Consider the following 21,408-nt stretch of genomic DNA (forward strand, 5'->3'; position numbering starts at 1 on the left):
CTTTTTTAAATGTTTGTGTGTAGGTGCTAGACTTTTGAAATTCAGTTCTCAAAACTTGTGGGGCTCTCAAAAAATGTACACTGAGTGTGTTTCTAACAACAGAATGAACATAGGAAAAATAAATAAAAAGTACTTATCCGAAGGGTAAAGTATAGCGGCAACACTTGTTGTCTCTCACACAAATGTTGTTGTCCTGGGCGTCAGGCGATATGAATTTCACACTCGTGTAGACCCCATTTATATAATGTAAGGAACATTGTTCAGCACACATTGCTAGTCTCCAAACATTAATTTATCATTAACCGGAAAGGCAGGACCAGTGTGGATGCCCATTAAAGTCTTGTCTTGTCTCATCTCTCTGTCATTCCAGGTTGGACTGGGTTCCCACCTCCTCTCGGTTGTAAGGTGTTGATCAATCAGATCCCCGGAGGTGTCTATGAAGACAGGCTCATCTCCTTGTTCCAGCAAGTGGGCGTGCTCTATGAGTCCAGGCTCACGATGAACTTCAGCGTGTGGAATTGCGGCTTTGCCTATGCTGTGCAATATGTGTCTTTCATTTTAAGCTGCAGTATATCACAACCATGTACAATTTACACAAAAAAATGGATTCAGAGATGAATGTTTACTACATTCTTCCAGTCTAGCCTTCTGTTCATCCTGCTTCATCAGAAACCAGGCATTGTTGGTTTGTCAGTTTTTTTTTCCACTTTCACTGTATCCTTTTTTTAAAAGGTAGCATTTTACAAAAAAAAAAAAAAAAAAACAACAAACAAACTATAAAGCCTTTCAACCTTGATATGCTAATGTAGCTGCCTGAATTATAGCTGCATACCCCAGGTTTTTGTGCTGGAACTGGTAGGTAAGCATGGTAAATTACGATATCAGAAACAACAGGAGAGAACACACATAACAGAACATCAAACAGGGAATAATGAAATAAAAAATAATGCATGGGGTAGTGTGTGATATGAGAATAGAATGCCCACCTGAGGGGTGGGATGCTACATAAATCCTGAGAGTGAAGCCCGAGGGGTTTATCCAAGCATCCCACCTGAGGATGAGCATTAGATTCTCATTTAAAACACTTTACCCCATGCAGTATTTTTTAGAATCTCTAGTGACTTTTTTTTTTTATGGCCTGAGTTCTAAAGTTCTGTGTTGCTTGTTGTTGGGAGCTTACTCTAATTCCTTTCAGTTTGACAGCTCCTGCTGATGTTAAAGAGCATGTGTTTCTTGTAATAACTGTCTATTTATTATGGGATATATCCACTAGTATTTATTATCCACCAGTTAGTATATTAAAATGCAGATGTTATAAAGTATCAGTTTAAATTTTCTAGATTTTTTAAGCAGTTTGGGATCTCAGTCTCAGTTGAATGGTTACATAGTTCAAAGAAGGAAGACCAACACAATGAAGCAGTTTCCAACCAAAGAGTCCAATCAGATCAATGGTTTGCCTCGTTGAGCCTGTCATCTACTCCTCAACAAGCCAGGGGTCCAGCCTCTAGGGCAGTATGCCCACCTGCATGGACCCCAAAGCCTAAGCTTTCTTTCAGCTCAGTTGATGCTGCTTCCTACATGGGTGATCCCTGGCAGTAAGCTTGAGTGTTGGGGAGAAGTTGTGTGTACAAAATAAGCCATTAATGCTTGTATCAGGTTTATTTTCAAACTGTTCTGACTAAGTGCGGTAGTTCTATATACATTAAAGTAATATAAATACTATAAGTATATAAATACTTTTGCAAGTCAGTGTTTCTGGTATTTCTTTAAAATGAAACAGAAATGAAGGAATGTGCGGTTGGAAATTTTGTGTGGTGCAGGATATGCCTGACAGGTAAAACACATTGGTAGAATAATTCTGTATCATTTGCTGTTATTGCTGAAGTAATATCGTGTTGATTACAGTGGGTATGAAGTCTCTGATAGCAGTAAACAACATACCATTTCTTAAATTGTTAAAGAATGTCTTGTGAATTTGTAGTTTCTTTCTTTAATTGAAACTTAATTTTAACATTTATCTAGTATTTACTATTTATATTGTGGATAACCCCTAATAAGTGTGGATATGATGGGTTGGCTGTAATGAGTATGGTTGTGTATCTATTAAATATTTTAAGAACTTTTGACTTTCAGGTTTCTGCATGGACAATAGCCACTAAACAAAATCAATCTAACATATTTGAATAGGTCATCATGCGGTTTTGGATTGGTTTGAATCCTGGGGTCTGTAGAAATTCCCAATTCACGGATAAATGTGTTTTTGTGTTTTTGTGTCTGTGTGTGTGTGTGTGTGTGTGTGTGTGTGTGTGTGTGTGTGTGTGTGTGTGTGTGTATGTATATATAATATATATATATATATATATATATATATATATATATATATATATAAGTTGTGTTATGATACTTAAACAGATTCTAACATTGTGATTAATGGAACTCATTATAGAGCTCCATATATATATTTTTATATATATATATATATATATATATATATATATATATATATATATATATATATATATATATATATTTTTTTTTATCTGATTTTCGTAGTGTACTTTGGGCTGCAAGAGTGGATTTTCAAACAACGGATAAATTAGCAACACGCCAGAACAATGCCAAGCTACAGAATGCAATCCATTTGATTCACAAATGATACGAAAATGGAGATAATAATTATATGGTTGTTGGTATGCACTTTTGCTAGAATAATGTAAATGCATACCGTGTATTTAAAACAGGAATCGGGAGAAATGTATTTGTTCAGACTGAATCCCAATAACGAACATATTTCCAATGCTGTGTCTAGTTAACTCAAGATATCTATGGTCTTCGTGTCGTTACTTCCGGAGGTTTTGCGAAGGCATTGCTTTCAAGATGGCGTCCGGCAGTGGGGTTGGTCTTTGTTATTGTTTATTGTTGTTTGACTAATACGATATATAATAACAATATTATGTAATTTATCGACGTTTCTAGTTAACAATTTGATGTAGTATTTGCTCAAAACATTTAAATGTGTGTAGACAAATTGAACACGTTTTGTTTGAGAAATCCAGTATACATCTTCCTGGCTGGTTTAGTAGCACTGTTCAGCAAACACATTTGTAGTTAAATGATATACAGTGTTTATGGGTGCGTTGCAGAGTACCACATTAAGTCCACTTCATTCACTTGCAGGAATAGTCTGTCTTCACAAAAAGATCCACATTAAGTCAGGGGATTAGGATAGTCCTGTGAAGTTAAGACTCAGTAGTCTGATTGCTCTGACCCTTTCTCAAGTGCTTTCTAATCTGTTAAATATGAGTTATACATATGACAACTTTGTTCTTTACGTTCCTCGTGTCTGTATTGCATAACTCAGGAATAATGTATATTCTTGAAATTCGTAATGCACATTATACAGTATTGCCGTATGCATGGCATTGTTTGCATGTTAAACGAATATTGAAAACACGAATACCAAACAGTCTTTATCTTGCAGGCTTTTACTTGTATGTACGCAGAGCACAATGGTGGTGTGTAGATTGCGCTATGAATATACGCTATTTTAACAGCATACCCATGTTGTAGATCGGTTACCTTATTTGACAGATGTTATTAGTTTAAGTCTGGTTGATGTTAAACATAGATATAGGGGAAAAAATTAGAATGTAAATAACCTAGGTAAAAGAGGATAAATGTGGTCGAATTATATTTGCACTACAGCGCACAGAACATGTTTCTTCTAAAGTTCTGGTTTATGTTTGCTATATAGTGGTATATGGTTTAGTTCCCATATCAGCTAAACTAATTGGCTGGATCTTCTGATTGGTACGCTGCAATTGGGAGTAATTTTGTTCAGTTTCTGGGGATTTTCTAGTTGCAAAGTTAGTCTGTTTAAAGTGGACTAAACCAGTGGTACCTGCAATTCAACTAAAATTGCCTGGTCTAACTTCGTTGTAGTTGCTTGTTTTGACTTTTGAAGTTTCCTGACAATAATAATATAACACCTGCGTGTGTATCTTCTCTCATTTTTATACCACTAGTCACAAAACATGTTTAAAAAATAGAATTAAATATTTAAAATGTATCTTATAATTTTGTATGAGTTTAGAGTTGCAGGGTTTGTTGGGCATACATTAATTTAGTTTTTGTTTTAACATAAGGCAAAAAATGACTTCCGAAGGAAATGGGACAAAGATGAGTATGAAGAGTTAGCTCAGAAGCGCTTGACAGAAGAAAGAGAAAAGAAAGATGGTACGTATATCTTGGTAAACTAATGTAATATTTAGAATAAGCATCGTATACTGTGGTGTGTTAAAGAGATTATATATTGTGCCTGCTATTTGCCTATTGAAAAAGTAAATGTCTTCATGTTAGTAAATATTATTATTAGGGCTGTTAATTAATTGCAGTTAACTTCTGCGATTTAATGCATTTTTTCTATAGATAGACACACTATTATATGTATTGGTTGTATTTTCCTCTATCTATATCTCTGTATCTCTATCAAAACACATTGTAATGGTATGTTTGAGTCACATGTAGGCCTGCTTCTGTTTAATTAGAAATGCATTGTTACTGATCTGGAAACTTTTCATGGCTTCTTTCAGGCAAACCTTTCCCTCCCGTTAAGCGGGAGCTTTTACGGCACAGGGACTACAAGGTGGACCTGGAGTCGAAGCTTGGGAAGACCATTGTTATCACCAAAACTACCCCCCAGGCTGAGATGGGAGGGTATGTTATTTACTGTCTTTATGGACCACCAACTAGCCTTAGTAGTGGTGCTTATTCCAAGCCATAATGCATTAAATAGGGCAGGAAACGAATACAGTTTTTATTGTCAATAAAACAGATCATACATAAAGGAAAATTATGGAATGAGTTTATTAAAGTCACAATTTTCTGTATTGCAATAAGTTAAGGGAGTTGGAAATTCTATTTGGTAATCTCAGGTTTTCGGTGTGTAATGCTGCATAATGTAAATATATTGCAGTTTAGAGGTCTGCTCGGGCCTAAATTTAAAACCCAATCTGAACCAGACCAAACATATCTGAACCCGACCCAAGCCCTTTGAAATATTTGCGTACCCGACCTGAACAACTCCACAAATATATTCCAAACACACGCTATTGAAACTAAGTACCTTCATTGTAGAGTATTCCCGGTTTCCAGTTAAAACGTAAATAAAGTCACTCTGAATTAATTTACTTCCTTTCCTATTAATTCAACACTGCATTATTTTAAAAGAAGACAACAGGCTTCTTCAGAACTTTGTTACCATAAGTGGCCACACAGAAGATGCTCTTGCAAATTCGTATACTCATTTTGGAGAAGATTATGTCATATCAAACAGCTAATTTAAGGTTTAACAATAAACATTACACCACGTCTATGGCATTTACAGCTACAGGACAAATACTCCCCTTTCAGTGTGCCGCTGCAGAGATGAATTTTCCGTCTTTTTGCTCTCATATTTTAGTAATGTTTTGCAAGATTTGCGTTGTACAAAGCCACATGGACTTTTATTATTGCTGAATAAAACAATGTCGTAATTTTTCCAAACAGTGGATTTAGATGTACTCTTTCCAGCACCGGAACGTTCCCCTGCTGCATGTTCTCCTGTTGATAGGTTTTTATTTATTTATTTTTTCCCTCCATCAGACCATATACAGATGAACCCACTTTTATATCACGTTTGCTGTGCAGGCATAATTTGTGATATAAACCGTGGGAAAAAAAGAAAGAAAACTAACAGTGAATTAAAGAGCACTGTTCTAATACTTGCATTTAGTTGTTCTTTACATTTAAACAAATGCATATAGTTTACTACAGGACAAACACGTTTTGTATCATTACCTGGAACAAAATGGTGTAATTATCTAGAAAAATGCATGAATTATCGACTGATGAGAGCTATCAATTAGGCGTTTCACTTAGTGTTTTTTTTGTGTGTGTGTGTGTTTGTATGACTGACTTAAAATTTGGTGAAGTTAGTGTTTTGTAACTGAACTGTATCCCGTTAAAGACCGAGACAGACAGACAGAGGTGCAGTGCGTCACCTCTGGGCATTTTCACGGTACCACACCGCTAGTCTGCACCTTGACACTAGGGAGCGGTATGCACTACGCGGTACAGTAGCTGTCAGTACTCGAATATAATTTACATATGTAGCCGAAAGTTTTGCGTCACCTAGTAGAATATTAAGATGCAGGCACAATTAAAAAAAAAAAAAAAAAACAAAAAAAACTATTTGAACATAATGTCGATGTTTTATTTAACATCATGCAATCTAAGAAACTACAAAATTGTATCTCAGAAGTCTACAATAGTACTACAGTATTTCATGTTAGATTTTGAAATGTCACAGTTTTCAATTTTTAGAAAACTACCAAGCGAAACAACTTTTCAAAGTTGTTTTTCTGTCATCGATATGCAGGTGTATGAAAAGAGCCATCAGCTTAGCAAAGGAACATACAGTATGTTGTTGACAGGAAGTAGTCTACTACTAGTGTTAGAAAAGTTATCCTTTTACAGCCAGTTATTTAGTAAAAATAGTGAACTACAGAAAAAAAAGGGAAAACATGATAACAGTATCAAATTGGCTAGAGGAAGGAGGCTTATCAGGGGCGATGTATAAAATACTGACTTGCCTGTCCTTGTATGAAATATGGGAGTGATCAAGCACTTCAGGGTGCTTGGTCAAGTTTCATTCATCATTTTTCTTGGAAAGCACATGTTGTCAACACTTGGCTGTGATTGATTAATCCATGACGGTACCACACAGCAGTGAGAAAAAAAACGCTCTGATTTTGGTTTGAGGGGTACGCTGGACTAGCGATATAATCCTGTGCTGATCTGTCCAACACCATATGAAAGTAGTGCCTGCGATACAGGCACCAAAATGCCTCGTGTGCCGTGCCATGCCTGTCTGCCCCAGGCTTGTTTGACAGGCTGCACAAAATTAATAAGCGGGTTTGTGAGATGATAATATTAGAGAGGTAATATCTCAAAGAACCTATGGTGGTGAGTGGTTTTTAAAAAATTGTGAAGCAGGAAGTGAGTTTTAGGAAGCACTTGCACACAGAGGAAGAAAAAAAAAAAATACTAATTTAAAATTAAAAATGGCATAAACCACTCCCTGATAACACACTGACCCGACCCGAACTACAATACACAAACTGCATCTGACCCGACCCGACCCGAACCGAACCTGACACTAATTGTCTGGTCCCGTCGGGCTTGGATTGGGCAGCAAGGCTCTCTTGCAGTCGTCTTATGTGTATCTCTTTGAATTGGGATTTTGTTCTAATACTGCTAAGTACACTTTGTAAATGTTTTCCATATTTAATAAACCCTCTTTCTGCTTGTTTTTTTTTTTTTTTTTTTTTTTTTCAGATATTACTGCAATGTCTGTGATTGTGTGGTTAAGGATTCTATTAACTTTTTGGATCATATCAATGGCAAAAAACGTAAGTATGAGTTCAGGTGTGTGTGTGTTGCTTTTTTGAAGGTGTTAAGTGACTAGTCAAGTGTGGTGATATTATCTAATGCCAAAAGTAATACAAATAAGATGCGCTGTAATTCATTAAGCTGTAACATTGTGTGTGTTTACCTTTCAGATCAGAGAAACTTGGGTATGTCAATGAGGGTGGAACGATCATCTCTGGATCAGGTAAAGAAAAGATTTGAGGCAAACAAGAAGAAGATTGAGGAAAAACAAAAAGAGTATGACTTTGAAGAACGAATGAAGGAACTCCGGGAGGAGGTAAGAAGCCAGTCTGGGTGCTCCGAATACATTGAACATGGATGAGTCTGAATTTATATTGAACACCTTTAAACCACTTTCAAAATGAGAGGCATTTATTGAAACTGTACATCTTGCTATTTTAGAGCTTAATTTTACTGCAAAAGATGTTTATCTTTACAGAATGTTTGGGGCTAGATTGTTACTACAGTTAAGTTTTATGAAACTTAAAAGGCGTAAATTGATTTTAATTTTTTTAAATGTCAAGATTAAAAGCTCTGTGGGGTATATATTTCTACTGTTTAGCAGGGTTGGAGCAATAATCGATAATATTGATAATCCCGATAATTTTTCAACGCAATAAAATTATTGCTGCAAAAAAATTATCGATAATCATAATTATTGTCCGTGACCGTGAAGCAGGAATCAGCTCTGCATTGAGCAGTAAGCAGCACTGAACTTTCTGCGTGAGGCGTAAAACATGATCTGTGTGAGAACTGCGTACATTGGGAAGTTAAGTATTGATTTTAAACAATATGCTTAGGCTTAAACTTTACGTCATGGTTTCATTTTGATAATAAGTTCTACGCTGGCAAAGCATGACTGGTTTTCTAACAAACGCAAATATTGTTTGTAAAATAAATAGCAAGCTCACTGTAAAATTACAGTAGGAAAGTGGAACTTACAACTATTAAACCTTTTGACACTGGGGTTTTTTTGTATGTAAATTGAATGTAATTGTAAAAAGAAAACCATATGGCATATGTTTAATATAGCCTAAAAAAACTTTGCTGCTTCTTTATTTTATACTACACTGCAGCCTATGCATTGCACATGGTGTTGCTGTTCTAAAAAAGGGTAACAGCATAAATAGAAGAGGGTTAACTTTTAATGGAAGGATAGGCTGTTTATTTTTATTAAACTGTCTGCATACAAGCAGCGACATGCAAAACTCAGTACGTTACGAATAGTATACAACTCCATACACAGAGACGCACACAAAAACCTAGTGTGATCTCTTAATGGCAGATTCGCCACACAAGTAAAGAAAACAAATACTTCCAGGTAACATTAGCAATTTTGTTTAGTTATAGTAATACATTTGGTGGCGCTTCTTTTTTTTTTTTGTGAAAGTAAAACTAGAATTAAAGTGAATGTTAAATAAGAAAAAAAAAAAGTTCTTGTATAAGAACTGCACAATTTATTAATATACAAATTACAATAGGTGTATTTTTATGCTCGTGTCTGTTCTGGGCACCAGAAATTTAAACACTCTGTGCATATACTGTCTAGTTTTTGTTTTTTCTAAACTCGGGTGACTTAGACTGCTGGTTGTCATGCTGCTCAAGTAGAAAGTAGATAAATTACAATAATTTTTAATTTATTTATTCGGCCAATAGTCACGATTATCGTGATAATTTACAGACAATAATCGATAGCTGAAATTCATTATCGTCCAACCCTACTGTTTAGGTAGGAAAGATGTGCTGCCAATGAAGTCACATGTTTGCTCAGCCTAGATCCAAGTTTTAGCTTGACTGGTGCAATTACATCTTACCCATTTGTGGTAAAGAAAGCACATAGAGAACTAGAATTGTTTGCTTAGCTGAATAGGTCCTGGGTACAGCTTGGTCTGTGAGCTCAATGAATAATGGTGTAATGTCCCTGGGTGTGTTGTTGGATGACTAGGTTGATGCAGGGAGAGCATTTCCTCATGTGCAATGTTATTCATTTCACTGACAGGAGGAGAAAGCAAAGGCATACAAGAAGGAAAAGCAGAAAGAGAAAAAGCGCAAGGCTGATGAAGATCTCAACTTTGAGGAAGATGATGAAATGGCCGCAGTTATGGGATTCTCAGGATTTGGTTCCTCAAAAAAAGGCCACTGATTTGACCTCTACCCCCCACTTGCCGTCTTTCCTTTTTTCTTTTTTTATAGCCTTGATGCACATCCTCTTCTGAGTCATAAATAAACTGTACTTTTTTAATATATACAAGAAGTCATCTTTAGTCATCTGTACTGCATCCCAGCATCTGTTGATTCCTGTTATACAAGGAATATGAATGTGTGTGGGGCTGGGGATAAAAATAATGGACTAAGTATGTTTGTTTTTTATTTTGTCTTAAATTTTTGGAAACAAATTTGTCCATTGATAGTTCACAATAACCTTTGTCTTAAAGTGTAATAACAGCAGAAGCTGTCGACAGACATCACTATAGGAGACTGTGTGGTCTGGTGGCTTATAACCAGGCGGTCCCCGGCTCAAATCCCGACTGACTCGCTGAGTGACCTTGAGCACGTCATTTGACCTACTTGTGCTCTGTCTTTTGGGTGAGACGACGTTGTAAGTGACCCTGCAGCTGATGCATAGTTCACACACCCTAGTCTCTAAGTTGCTTTGGATAAAGGCGACTGCTCAATAAACTAATAGTGATCCCTGTAATCCATCAAATAAATATTAACCAAAAAAAAAAAAAAAAGTTTTCCGCTGGCTCTTTTACAGTACGGGTAGTTTGGGCATTAATGGATTAAAATAGCATTTTGTTGTGTAAACAAATCTTCAGTGGCATATTGGTTACAACATAAGGTTTACTATCTGCTCCTCCATCAACACCGGGGTTGCTCAGTGGTTACTTCATGTGAATACAAACAGTTACACCCTGGAGGTCTGACCAAGGGCGCTGTCTGATGTTTTATTTCTTATAATAAAACTGTTATTTTAACATTTAACATAAGTGTTAATGTGTACATATTTTTTTTTATTTTATTTTTTTTTATTTGTATTTTCAAGAACATGAATTAATTGTTTGAGTTTAACAGGAGCAGAACTGAACTGGTTCTTTATAAATAGCTGCTCAGTTCTTTCTCAAGAAGGACAGGGGTCTCCCAAATGTCATTGAAATAAACTGCTGTTTGAACAAAGCTTATACCCCAAACCAGGAATTTATACTGGTTTATGAAAAACATACTTTAAAACAAGTGTCACAATAATTTTATAATAGTGTTTACTTTACACACACAAAACACAACTGTTTCCAAAATATGTTATTGTGTAAAATACAATTTAGGTTGTGTAATCTGTTCCAGAAGATTCTTCAACACTGATTTACAGTGGCTGTACTTTTACTGAATGCAGATAAGGTAGTAGGTTACTATCTTTTAAAGTTAATTTCGGGTTTTAATATGGGATTATATCTCTCAGATTCTAACCACGGGAGCTGTCCACCGTTTTACTTTGTACTATAATTAATAATAATAATAATAATAATAATAATAATAATAGGAACTTCATGCACTTCAACAGACTTTCCTTGAATTTTTGATATGAACATAAAGTATAAAGATTTAATTTATTATAATTTTTTTAGTTAATAAAAAAAGAAAGGTTACAGACACTGTTGCAACCCATGTGACGTCTTACAAGTAAATATGTTTTGACATCTACCAGAACCATTCCCTTCTTGCATAAAGTGCAGTGTAGCTGACGGTGTTATAAAGCCATTTACGTGATAGAGCATTTGCGCCGGTTTAGCTCAACTTTTACTTCGCAAAACACCAGTTTTAGGGCGTAAATCTCAGAGATTCTAACCACGGGCGCTGCCCAGCGTTTTTATATTGGCTATATAGATTGTGGTCACACTCGTGACAATACATGATTTTCTGTAACCATCTTTCTCTTTTTCTGTTTACGTAAAATATTAAAATATTACAGACACTGTTGCAACACATGTGACGTCTTACAAGTAAACATGAATTGTGTGTTTTACATCTATAGTACCGTTGACCATTACCTTCTTAGTGTCAGTATAGCTATAAAGCAATTTATGTGCTAGTATAGCTGCGTCGGCTAGCTCGGCGGTTACCTCCTAAAACGTTAGTCTGAAGGAGCATATCCCAGAGGTTCTTACCAGGGGCGCTGCCCGGCGTTTTTATATTCGCTACATAGATTTTATTTTGGTCGAATTTATCTAAGAGGCAAATACACTTGGTACGGTGCTAACTGAGAAAAAACAAACAAACAAACAAAAAATAAACAGAAACGATGAAATAGCTTTTTATTTTGTGATAGAATGACTCCACTTCCAGACTGTGACAGATGATTATAACTGCTGTTCAGATAAAGGGCAGTAGGGGTCACTCAAGGATTATTTTTGAAGGTAAAGGTAATGAAACAAGTTGTTATATAAATGATGGAAACGAACACTGAAAAAAGGCAATTTCATATTATCCAGTTTCTATATGTGCCGCAGTGCATTCCTAGAGCGACTTCTGTAGCCGTGGTAACAGCACCTTTTTATTTTATTTTATTTATTTATTTTTAAATCGTTATTTCCCGACAAGTCGTTTAAAAAGCCTGAATTAAACATTTCGAATATCAGTTAAAAAAATCTGGACGTTAATTTTATATTTTTAATAGAATCACTAAACTTTGAATGTTTTTTTTTTTTTTTTTTTTCTCCTGCAGAATTTCAGAAAGCCCAATGGGTTTATAGTTATATCGATTCTACGTGAAACTTTAATAATAATAATAATAATAATAATAATAATAATAATAATAATAATAATAATAATAATAATAATAACTTATTTAAAAAGTGTAGAAGCTTGACTCCGTGCTCCTCGTGGTGATTTCTATATTTCGATATTATTATCACACCTGTTTTACAATTCCCTTTATTTAGTCTCAGAACCTCAAAAAGAACAGCGGGTGTCGCCCCAGGATCATTTTTTGATTATTTTGTAAATGTCTCTCTCTTTTTTTTTTTTTTTTTTTTCACATCATACACTCAGGAATTTAATCTGGACATGCATTTCACAGAGGCACAATGTCAATATATTAGGGGATTATTGTTTCGAATTTTGAGCACTTTTTACACAGCTATAGTTTATTTAATGAAACATTTTCGAAGGCTTTTTTTTCAAGTACAGTTTTACATTGAACGGTTGTGGATTATTGTCATTTTTTATTTTTTTATACAAAATGTCTTCCAGTGCTGTCTGCTGTCTTGCTCTGGATCCCTTATTTTATTTAGGGTTCAAATAACCAATCCCTTATGATGGATAACAGATATATACCTCCAGTTTCAAAAAGGTCTACAAAAGTTGAATCTTATGTTGTCTTTTCTGTTAAATAATATTGCCTCATAATTTACACAAAATCACTTATTTAAATTCTTGAAAAAATATATCAGTTTAACAAAAATCCACTTGATGGCGCTCAAGGATCATATTTAATTTTGTACCCATAATAACGACAAGGATTTTTCTCAATTTAAATTACGTAATCAAATTCGTATTGTTTCCCACGCTCCACAGGGAAACTAAGGAAAAAGATACACCTTTGACATTCGAGGTTGAATGAGAAACAACAACGCATAGCAATTCTAGATACTGTTTAAGTTTAAGATAACTGATAAAATCAGGTTTATAGAATATAAAGATCTATTTTAATAGATGCGTTGACATTTGCTTCTGCCATTACAGAGTGATATACCGGTAATCCTGTCTGTTTAGCTCGACTATATTTCTTTGACAATACACTGGAGATAAGAGCCGAATCTATAATTCAACTAAGTGTAGCGAGCATTGGAGACGCCCTGTTACATCTAGCATAGAGAACGGGGATTATTCATACGACTACTACTACTAACAATAATGATAAAATGAAAACATTTGTATTTATCTGTTTGGGTATTGGCTGATCCCGGGTAGCTGTACTGTAATCTCCCTCTCTGTTAATTAAAAAGAACAGGAACCCAATGAAAACCGTGTTTTACAAAATGTAATCATTTCTCGTAAAAGCTTAACCATCTGCTGGAGGTTAAGTCTCTGAACAGGTTATGTTTTATGGTTATTTAAACCAGGTTTTTTTTTTTTTAACATTATTTATTTATTTATCTATTTAACTTTCTCCAATTTTCTGTGCTTATCACAAACGTTTCCAATGGAGGCAATCAGTATATTTTGAGCGGTATAACATTGCTCTGTTAATCTATCATACCGCTTGCTGACTGGCAGTGATTCTGCTTCACCAGTTATATGATATGAGGGGTCAGTGGTCAAAGAAACACGTTTGTAACCACGAGATCCCCCGGTTCAATGCCCAGCTCAGCCTCTGACTCACTGTGTGACCCTGAGCAAGTCAATTGTGCTCCGTCTTTCGGGTAAGATGTTGTAAGTGACTCTGCAACTGATGTATAGTTCACATACCTAGTTTCGTTTTTCTTTTTTTGTGATGTTTGTCCACTATGAAAGGCGCTATATACAGATTATTATTATAGTAACATAAAGTGTCAGTGCTTGTTGCAAAGGGGATTTTAAAATTCCTATATCGCCGATGGAGCGTAAAAGATAACAGAATGTATATCAAGCGAAAAGCTAAATAAAATAATCCAAATGATTAATTTAGTAGCAGAGGAGTTGTCTGTGAGTAAGTTAATTAACACAATCATGTCATACTGAACTAGAGCTGCTTGAATTTGATCATTTTATTTATTTATTTTTTAACAATAACACAGAGAAACGTTTGCGATCATCACAGATGGTTATACACGCCATTGGTTAAAACAGTAAAGATGAATATTAAATGTCATTGCAGGTCTTAACATGTCCTGTTGTGCAGAAGTGGTTAAAATGCCAGGACTGCAATTACTGCAGACGCTCTGATGTCGCTGTCCTCCAATACGGTACTGAATAAGAACTCTGTTCCTCCCCCACCAGCGCTACCAAAATGCCTAATACAGTGAAAAATCAAAGACAAAGTATCACACACACTCACAGACGACTGGTGGAACAAGAAGACTAGGAAACTGGAAAGAGACCGATCAGAACATTGGAACTGGAAAGTTTTGTTTTTGTTTTATTATTTGGGAATTGCAATTTCCTCACGCGCCTTTACGCAAAGAACCAAAAAAAAAAGAGTTTTTTTTTTTTTTAAACAATAATTGCTATCATGCTCATTTTAAAAACAGAGCAATAACGCCCCAAAACTGTGGATTTTAAATATCTGCAATGGACCTGACAACTTTGCACATAAAATGGACGTTGGGAAGGCAAGTAGTATGTTTTGTATTCACTTGTGTCTTGGGTTTAGTTTCTGGTCAGATACTTTACTCAATACCAGAGGAATTAGAGCACGGAGCTTTTGTTGGCAATATAGCTGAAGACGTGGGCTTAGATGTTGCCAAACTTTCCTCTCGCCGATTCAGAATTGTTTCTGGTGCTAGGAAACAGTACTTAGAAGTGAATTTAGAAAATGGAATTTTATTTGTGAATGAGAAAATTGACCGGGAAGAGCTGTGCGAACTAAGTCCGACTTGTTTTTTGCACTTGCAAGTTGTAATCGAAAACCCTCTGGAACTGTTTAGAGTGGAAGTAGTGATTTTGGATGTTAACGACAATGCTCCCAGTTTTCCCTGGAACGAATTCGTTCTGGAGATCACAGAGTCGGCGGCTCAGTGCTCCCGTTTCCCGCTGGAGAGCGCACAAGACCCCGACGTGGGTACCAACTCTCTCCGCACGTACCTACTCAGCTCCAACGAACATTTCTCACTGGATATTCAGACACGGAGTGACAGCAGTAAATTCGCAGAGCTGGTGCTTGAGACGCCCCTGGATAGAGAGCAACAAAAGACCCATCAAGTGGTGCTGACAGCTGTAGATGGAGGGATGCCAGAACGATCTGGCACGGCACAAATCACTATTAATGTATTAGATGCTAACGATAACGTGCCTGTTTTTGACCAATCTTCCTATCGGGTGAGTTTGACAGAAAATGCCCCAAGGGGTACACTGGTTATCAAACTTAATGCCTCAGATGTGGACGAGGGTTCTAACGCGGAGATGTTTTTTTCTTTCAGTGGCCATGTCCCCTCGAAGGTGCGGGAACTCTTTAGTGTAGATTCACACACAGCGGAGATAAGAGTCAAAGGTATCGTGGATTTTGAAAAATCCAGTATCTATGAAATGTATGTGCAAGCCAAAGATAAGGGTCCATCTGCCGTGGCTGTACATTGCAAAATACTGGTTGATATTCTTGATATAAACGACAATGCACCAGAAATTATTTTAACTTCTGTGTCCACAACTGTTCAAGAAGACGCACCTCCCGGGACTGTAATAGCTGTCATCAGTGTCATGGATCGGGATTCAGGGAGCAACGGCAAGGTAGACTGTGCGATTCCAAATAATGTCCCTTTTCAATTACACTCGTCTTTCAAGAACTATTACACTTTGGTTACCAGTGCATTTTTGGATCGGGAAACTCTCACAGAATACAATGTTACTGTCACAGCAAGAGATCTGGGTTCACCTCCACTGTCCACTAAGAAGACAATCGTAATCCAAGTGTCAGATATAAACGATAATCCTCCACGATTCGTGCAGCCATCATACACAGTCTATGTGACTGAGAATAATGCCCCAGGGGCTTCGATTTGCTCGGTGACTGCCTTTGATCCGGATTCGAATCAGAATGCTTATCTGTCGTACTCTATTCTTGGGGGCCAGATTCAGGGCATGCCCGTGTCTACTTATGTTTCAATCAACTCAGACAACGGCAATATCTACGCACTGCGCTCCTTTGACTATGAGCAACTTAGAAACTTTCAAATTCGAGTTCAAGCCCAAGACGCAGGTTTCCCACCTCTTAGCAACAACATTACTGTCAACGTTTTTGTTCTGGACCAAAACGACAACGCCCCTGTTATTGTTTCCCCTTTACCAAAAAACGACACGGTATCCACGGAGATGGTGCCCAGGTCCGTTGACGCTGGCTATCTTGTGGCGAAAATAACTGCGTTAGATGCTGACGCTGGGCAGAACTCGCGTCTTTCATATCAGGTTCTGCAGGCTACCGACCCCGGGCTGTTCAGCGTAGCTCTGTACACAGGAGAAATCAGAACAATACGCACATTTATGGACAAAGATGCCACAAGGCAAAGGCTAGTCATTTTAATAAAGGACAACGGACAACCACCCCTCTCAGCCACTGTTTCCATCATCTTATCAGTGGTTGACAGTGTGCCAGAAACCCTTTCTGATTTCAGCGACCCTGCTCTGAGCCAGGAACCCACCTCTAACATAGCTCTATACTTAATCATTTCTTTAAGCTCTATTTCATTCATATTTCTGGTGGCTATAATTGCCCTAGCAGCCATAAAATACTATAAGGACAGACATTCCACGAGGGGAAACAGCGTCTCTTTCTCAACTTGCTGCGATTTCAGATCCGAGGCATCTACTGAGATGTTTCACAAATCTAACATTAACCTTCAGATATCGTCTGGAACAAAGGTGCCCACCAGCTGTGTGGAAGTCAATGGAAACGGACCCCTTTCTCAAGCGTATTGTTACAAAGTGTGTTTGACCCCAGAATCGGCCAAAAGTGACTTTATGTTTCTGAAACCTTGCAGCTCAACGATACCCAGGAACAATGCTAAAGGTACCGATAACTTGGCGATAGGCTGGGGCGGACAGAACCACAGCCACAATGTAAATAAGCGTGCTAATACACCAAACGAGGTAAACATGAACATACTGACAAATCTATCTATCTATATATCTATCTGTCTGTCTGTCTGTCTGTCTGTCTATCTGTTTATCTATCTATCTATCTATAGATATAATTTTGTTTTAGATTGTATTGTAGATGCTCTGGTGAAATCGTACGTACATTCATTCACTTATTTAAAGAAGTTTTAGTTTATCACAGGGACCTCAGATAAATCTCTGATAATCTTTGATAGTCTCTGATAAATTATCTATTTAGTCTAGGCTGCTGTTATCCTATACAATTTTTGTCATATTATTTATTTGAACTAGTTTTAGATGTATTTTATAAAAACATTTTTTTTGTGAACGATTAACTCTAGAGTTCACGATACATGCTGAAAAGAAATTGAGAGGTCTATAAAGAACCACAAGGCTACTATCGCGATTCCTCTGGAACCCTTATTGTAGTCAGGATGTTACATATTGACTAATAAAGGACTCTATGTAATGGGTGCTAAAGAACTGACTAATCGAATAGATCACTAATCACTAAACGACAGGATTATGTATCGCAGTCGTGTGCCATTATTAGCATGGATATCACGGAGCGCCAGCATGTCACTCACATACATTATGTTGCTTACTGTGATATTACAATACTATCGTACGCACGGGTGCATTCATCTTTATTAGTTCAAACATTACACTAATAATTTAATAGCAGATTCTGCAGGATTTATTTATTTTTTTTGTCGAATTTTTCAACTCGTTTTTTAAGTTTACATCTTTAAATAACACGCAACATCTATGCAGCACAGTTAAATGAAAAAGAGCTGTAACACTCAATTCCGTTAGATGGCAGCAGCAGCCTACAAATACGTTGTGGAAAAATCGTTTTTTTTAAACGCACTACTTTCCTATTCTGTTTCAGAAATCAGAGGTTGTCTAATTCAGTGAGTTGCTGCTATTTCAATAATACCATACCATTGGGTGGTGAAGGTAGGAGTATGTTTTACAAGTTTAATTAAAACAATATGTTGCAGATAACTCTACAGTAAGCAATAAAGTAATTTGAGGATAATGTACACTCACACAAGTAAATAAATAAAAATAGTATTTAAACTGCTAGAAGCATTTACGGTTCAGCAGATGCAGATTTTCTTCCGCAGTGTAATTAGAAAACCGTGTGTTTCTTTTTCATATCGTTATTTTACCATCTTAAAATATGCGACCCTATTAAATTCCTTTTTCAACTAACAATTTGCCAGCAACTAAAGCACAAAGGAACAAGGGTGATCTCATTCAAACGGAAAGGCAATTATTCTTTTTTTCTCTTTCATTTGACACAGCATATGCATTAAGCGTTCCGTCATTAAAACATAAGCCCCTGGTACATTAACTCATTATCGAATGACCTTGCTGAAATAAATAAATAAATAAATAAATAAATAAATAAATAAAACAAAAACAAAAACAAAAAAAAAAACATATTTCTTTTTAAAACAGAATTATTATTAATTCCCTGGTCTGTGAGGATTTGTTTGAAGATTATACGCTTCTTATTTCATCCTGGAGATTTTAATTGGTTTTACATGGATTGAGCAAGATGTTTTGCATGCTGATTTTGTAATAAGCTTACACCACATCTCCCATGTTAGCTGCTGCAAGTGAATTAATAGAGCATGGAATCTTCATTATGTGACTACGTGGAAAATTAAGAAAAGCAGCAACAGCTGGGGCGATACGTGTCTTCACCCACCTGGTGTGTAACCTCTGTTCAAAGAAAAATACATTGCATCGAGGGGCTAAAGCAACTCTGAAATTAGTCGAGCAAAGCAACAACAATTCAGAACAGTAGAGGGCAGTCGAGTTATGTACGACAATGATTTGACGTGTGCTCAATCTGTAATTCTTGCCTCGGCACGTATTTGGTGCGCACACAGAGCCAATTTAGTCTAAATTTCCTTGTTACTTTATCTGCAAACGAGTGAACACAGATTTATTTTTAAAAATGTGTTTTTACAATAATGTGTAATTAATATTCTGTTTACTGTTTTTTGCTATAGGGTGAAACCGATTAGGTGCAATAAGAAGCAATGCCCGATATAGGCATCACAAAAAGATACGGCTTCATATACAGAAACGTCTATCTATCTATCTATCTATCTGTCTATCTATCCCTACCCTTGTTAAACTTACTTATTATTATTATTATTATTATTATTATTATTATTATTATTATTATTATTATTTGTTGTAGTAGTAGTAGTATTATTGTTGGTGTTTGCTGTTTTTTTTTAATTATTTTTTGTGTAGTGTATTGATATTTATTTGTATTTTTGCATAACCTTATTTGTATTTTTGCAGATAAAGCAACCTAACAATGACTGGCCGTTATCAAAGACCCAGAACCCTGCATTGAAAGGGTATGCTTTTAATTCATTCATTTGCTGCATTCAGTGGTTCAGTGTGCATTGGTGCCTTGCCTTACTTTATGATAGCCTACGTGTGGTGAGTGTATTGATGTCATCTTTCACAGCTACAGCTCGATGAATATGGAAGGAACCCTTATCCAGAGAGCGATTCAGAGAGAATCTGAACATTTTGTGGCTGGTGGTCAGTACTGGACTTGGGGAACCCACATGCGGGGTACGTGAGATACGTCAGTCCTTCCACCTTTCGTCATGCTTTGGATACACTTTAAATCCAAAGCAAAAACCTTCATTCTGTAAATAGTTTCATGAGTGTATCTATTCTCTTATCTAACTTTCCTCCACAGTCAAGCACACACACACAGGGTACATAAACCTGTTTTGGCCTACATAATACATTATAGTCATAAGGGACGTTCAGGCTTTTTGTTTAATAGGTGGATATACTGAAGTGCCAGCACACATTGTTAGTTGGATATACTGAAGTACCAGTCCACACTGTTAGGGTTAGGTTGTACCAGTACACACTGTTAGGGTTAGGGTTAGGGTTAGGGTTAGGTTTAGTACCAGTACACACTGTTAGTTGGTATCTGCACTGTTGATTAGCTGTTCTTTTTTATTTTGTACTTTGAGTCAGCTTGGTGAAAAAGTCTTACCTTGGCAGCAATGGAGGTGTAAAGTGTTACATAAAGATCTTGCATAAGAGCACTCAAGGGCGCAGAAACTAGGGGTGCTGGGGATGCGGTAGCACCCCCTGGCATTGCATGGCTTCCATCATATACAGGGGTTACAGTTTTGTTCAATGGCTCTCAGCACGCTCACTTTAAAATTTGTTCCAGTGCCACTGAGGGCACTAGGTTTAGTTTAGTGCAGTAAATAAATACACTAAATTAAATAACTACACATTATAACCATTATTGTTATTATTTAAAACAAAAATAACTTTGCTTTCCAACAGATTATAAGATGCCCTCCCCAGCCTTTGGGCTGACCGATCGGGCTTGGACTAGGTATGGTCCCCAATATCAGCTTCACCCATCCCCTGATTATCAACACAATGTCTACATCCCTGGCACACCGACATTACAGCCCACTAGCAAGCCAATGCAGCTCAGCGACCTGGACGTTAAGAATTCCTTTTCCACCTTTGGGAAGAAAAAGAAGTTCATATCAAATTATGACCCCAAAGAAGATGGAGTCATAAACAATGACCTTTATTAACAAATGACATAGCTTATTCTAATTATTATTATTATTATTATTTTTTTAATGCACAAATGTAACAAAACTGCAGTTGCACGGCAGCCACTGCACAGAGTTGCTCGTCGATGACGCAGTTTACAATCAAAGCAGCATAGGGTGATATAATCATGTAATTACATTTTTACTCAAGAAGCAGCATGTCTGGAAACAGTACTTTAAATAGATGCATTTGAGTTTCTTAACTGTTTTGCACATATTGATGCACAGGCAAAGAATGGGAAGATCTGCAATGGTATGATACTATGGGAAATGTACTAATACTGGGCTAATTTGTTGTGTCAATCTATTATTATTATTATTATTATTATTATTATAATTATAATAATAATAATAATAATAATAATAATAATAATAATAATAATAATAATAATAATAATAATACAGTGGTACTGTTGTATTGACATCCTCATACTCATAAATGTTGATTCTGATTAAATGTTTTACAACTGGGGTAGAAGCATCAATGTATCTGATCCAAGCCTGATTTATGCAAGAT

The 21,408-nt window shown here is 36.3% G+C and overlaps 2 protein-coding genes across 2 annotated transcripts; both read left to right on the forward strand.

The window, feature by feature from the left end:
- The first annotated feature begins 2,857 nt into the window (after positions 1-2,857).
- On the forward strand, positions 2,858-10,455 carry LOC121324467 (zinc finger matrin-type protein 2). The gene is made up of 6 exons (XM_041266390.1): positions 2,858-2,895; positions 4,146-4,236; positions 4,593-4,716; positions 7,378-7,451; positions 7,602-7,747; positions 9,470-10,455. Exons 1-6 carry the CDS (start codon positions 2,878-2,880, stop codon positions 9,611-9,613), a joined length of 597 nt encoding a protein of 198 aa, XP_041122324.1. The 5' UTR covers positions 2,858-2,877; the 3' UTR covers positions 9,614-10,455.
- A 3,878-nt stretch (positions 10,456-14,333) lies between these two features.
- Positions 14,334-21,206, forward strand: LOC121324466 (protocadherin-10-like). The gene is made up of 4 exons (XM_041266389.1): positions 14,334-17,247; positions 19,585-19,643; positions 19,757-19,866; positions 20,608-21,206. Exons 1-4 carry the CDS (start codon positions 14,737-14,739, stop codon positions 20,868-20,870), a joined length of 2,943 nt encoding a protein of 980 aa, XP_041122323.1. The 5' UTR covers positions 14,334-14,736; the 3' UTR covers positions 20,871-21,206.
- The last annotated feature ends 202 nt before the right edge of the window (positions 21,207-21,408 follow it).

This window comes from Polyodon spathula, chromosome 12 (genome assembly GCF_017654505.1).
Source record: "Polyodon spathula isolate WHYD16114869_AA chromosome 12, ASM1765450v1, whole genome shotgun sequence".
Taxonomy (NCBI): Eukaryota; Metazoa; Chordata; class Actinopteri; order Acipenseriformes; family Polyodontidae; genus Polyodon; species Polyodon spathula.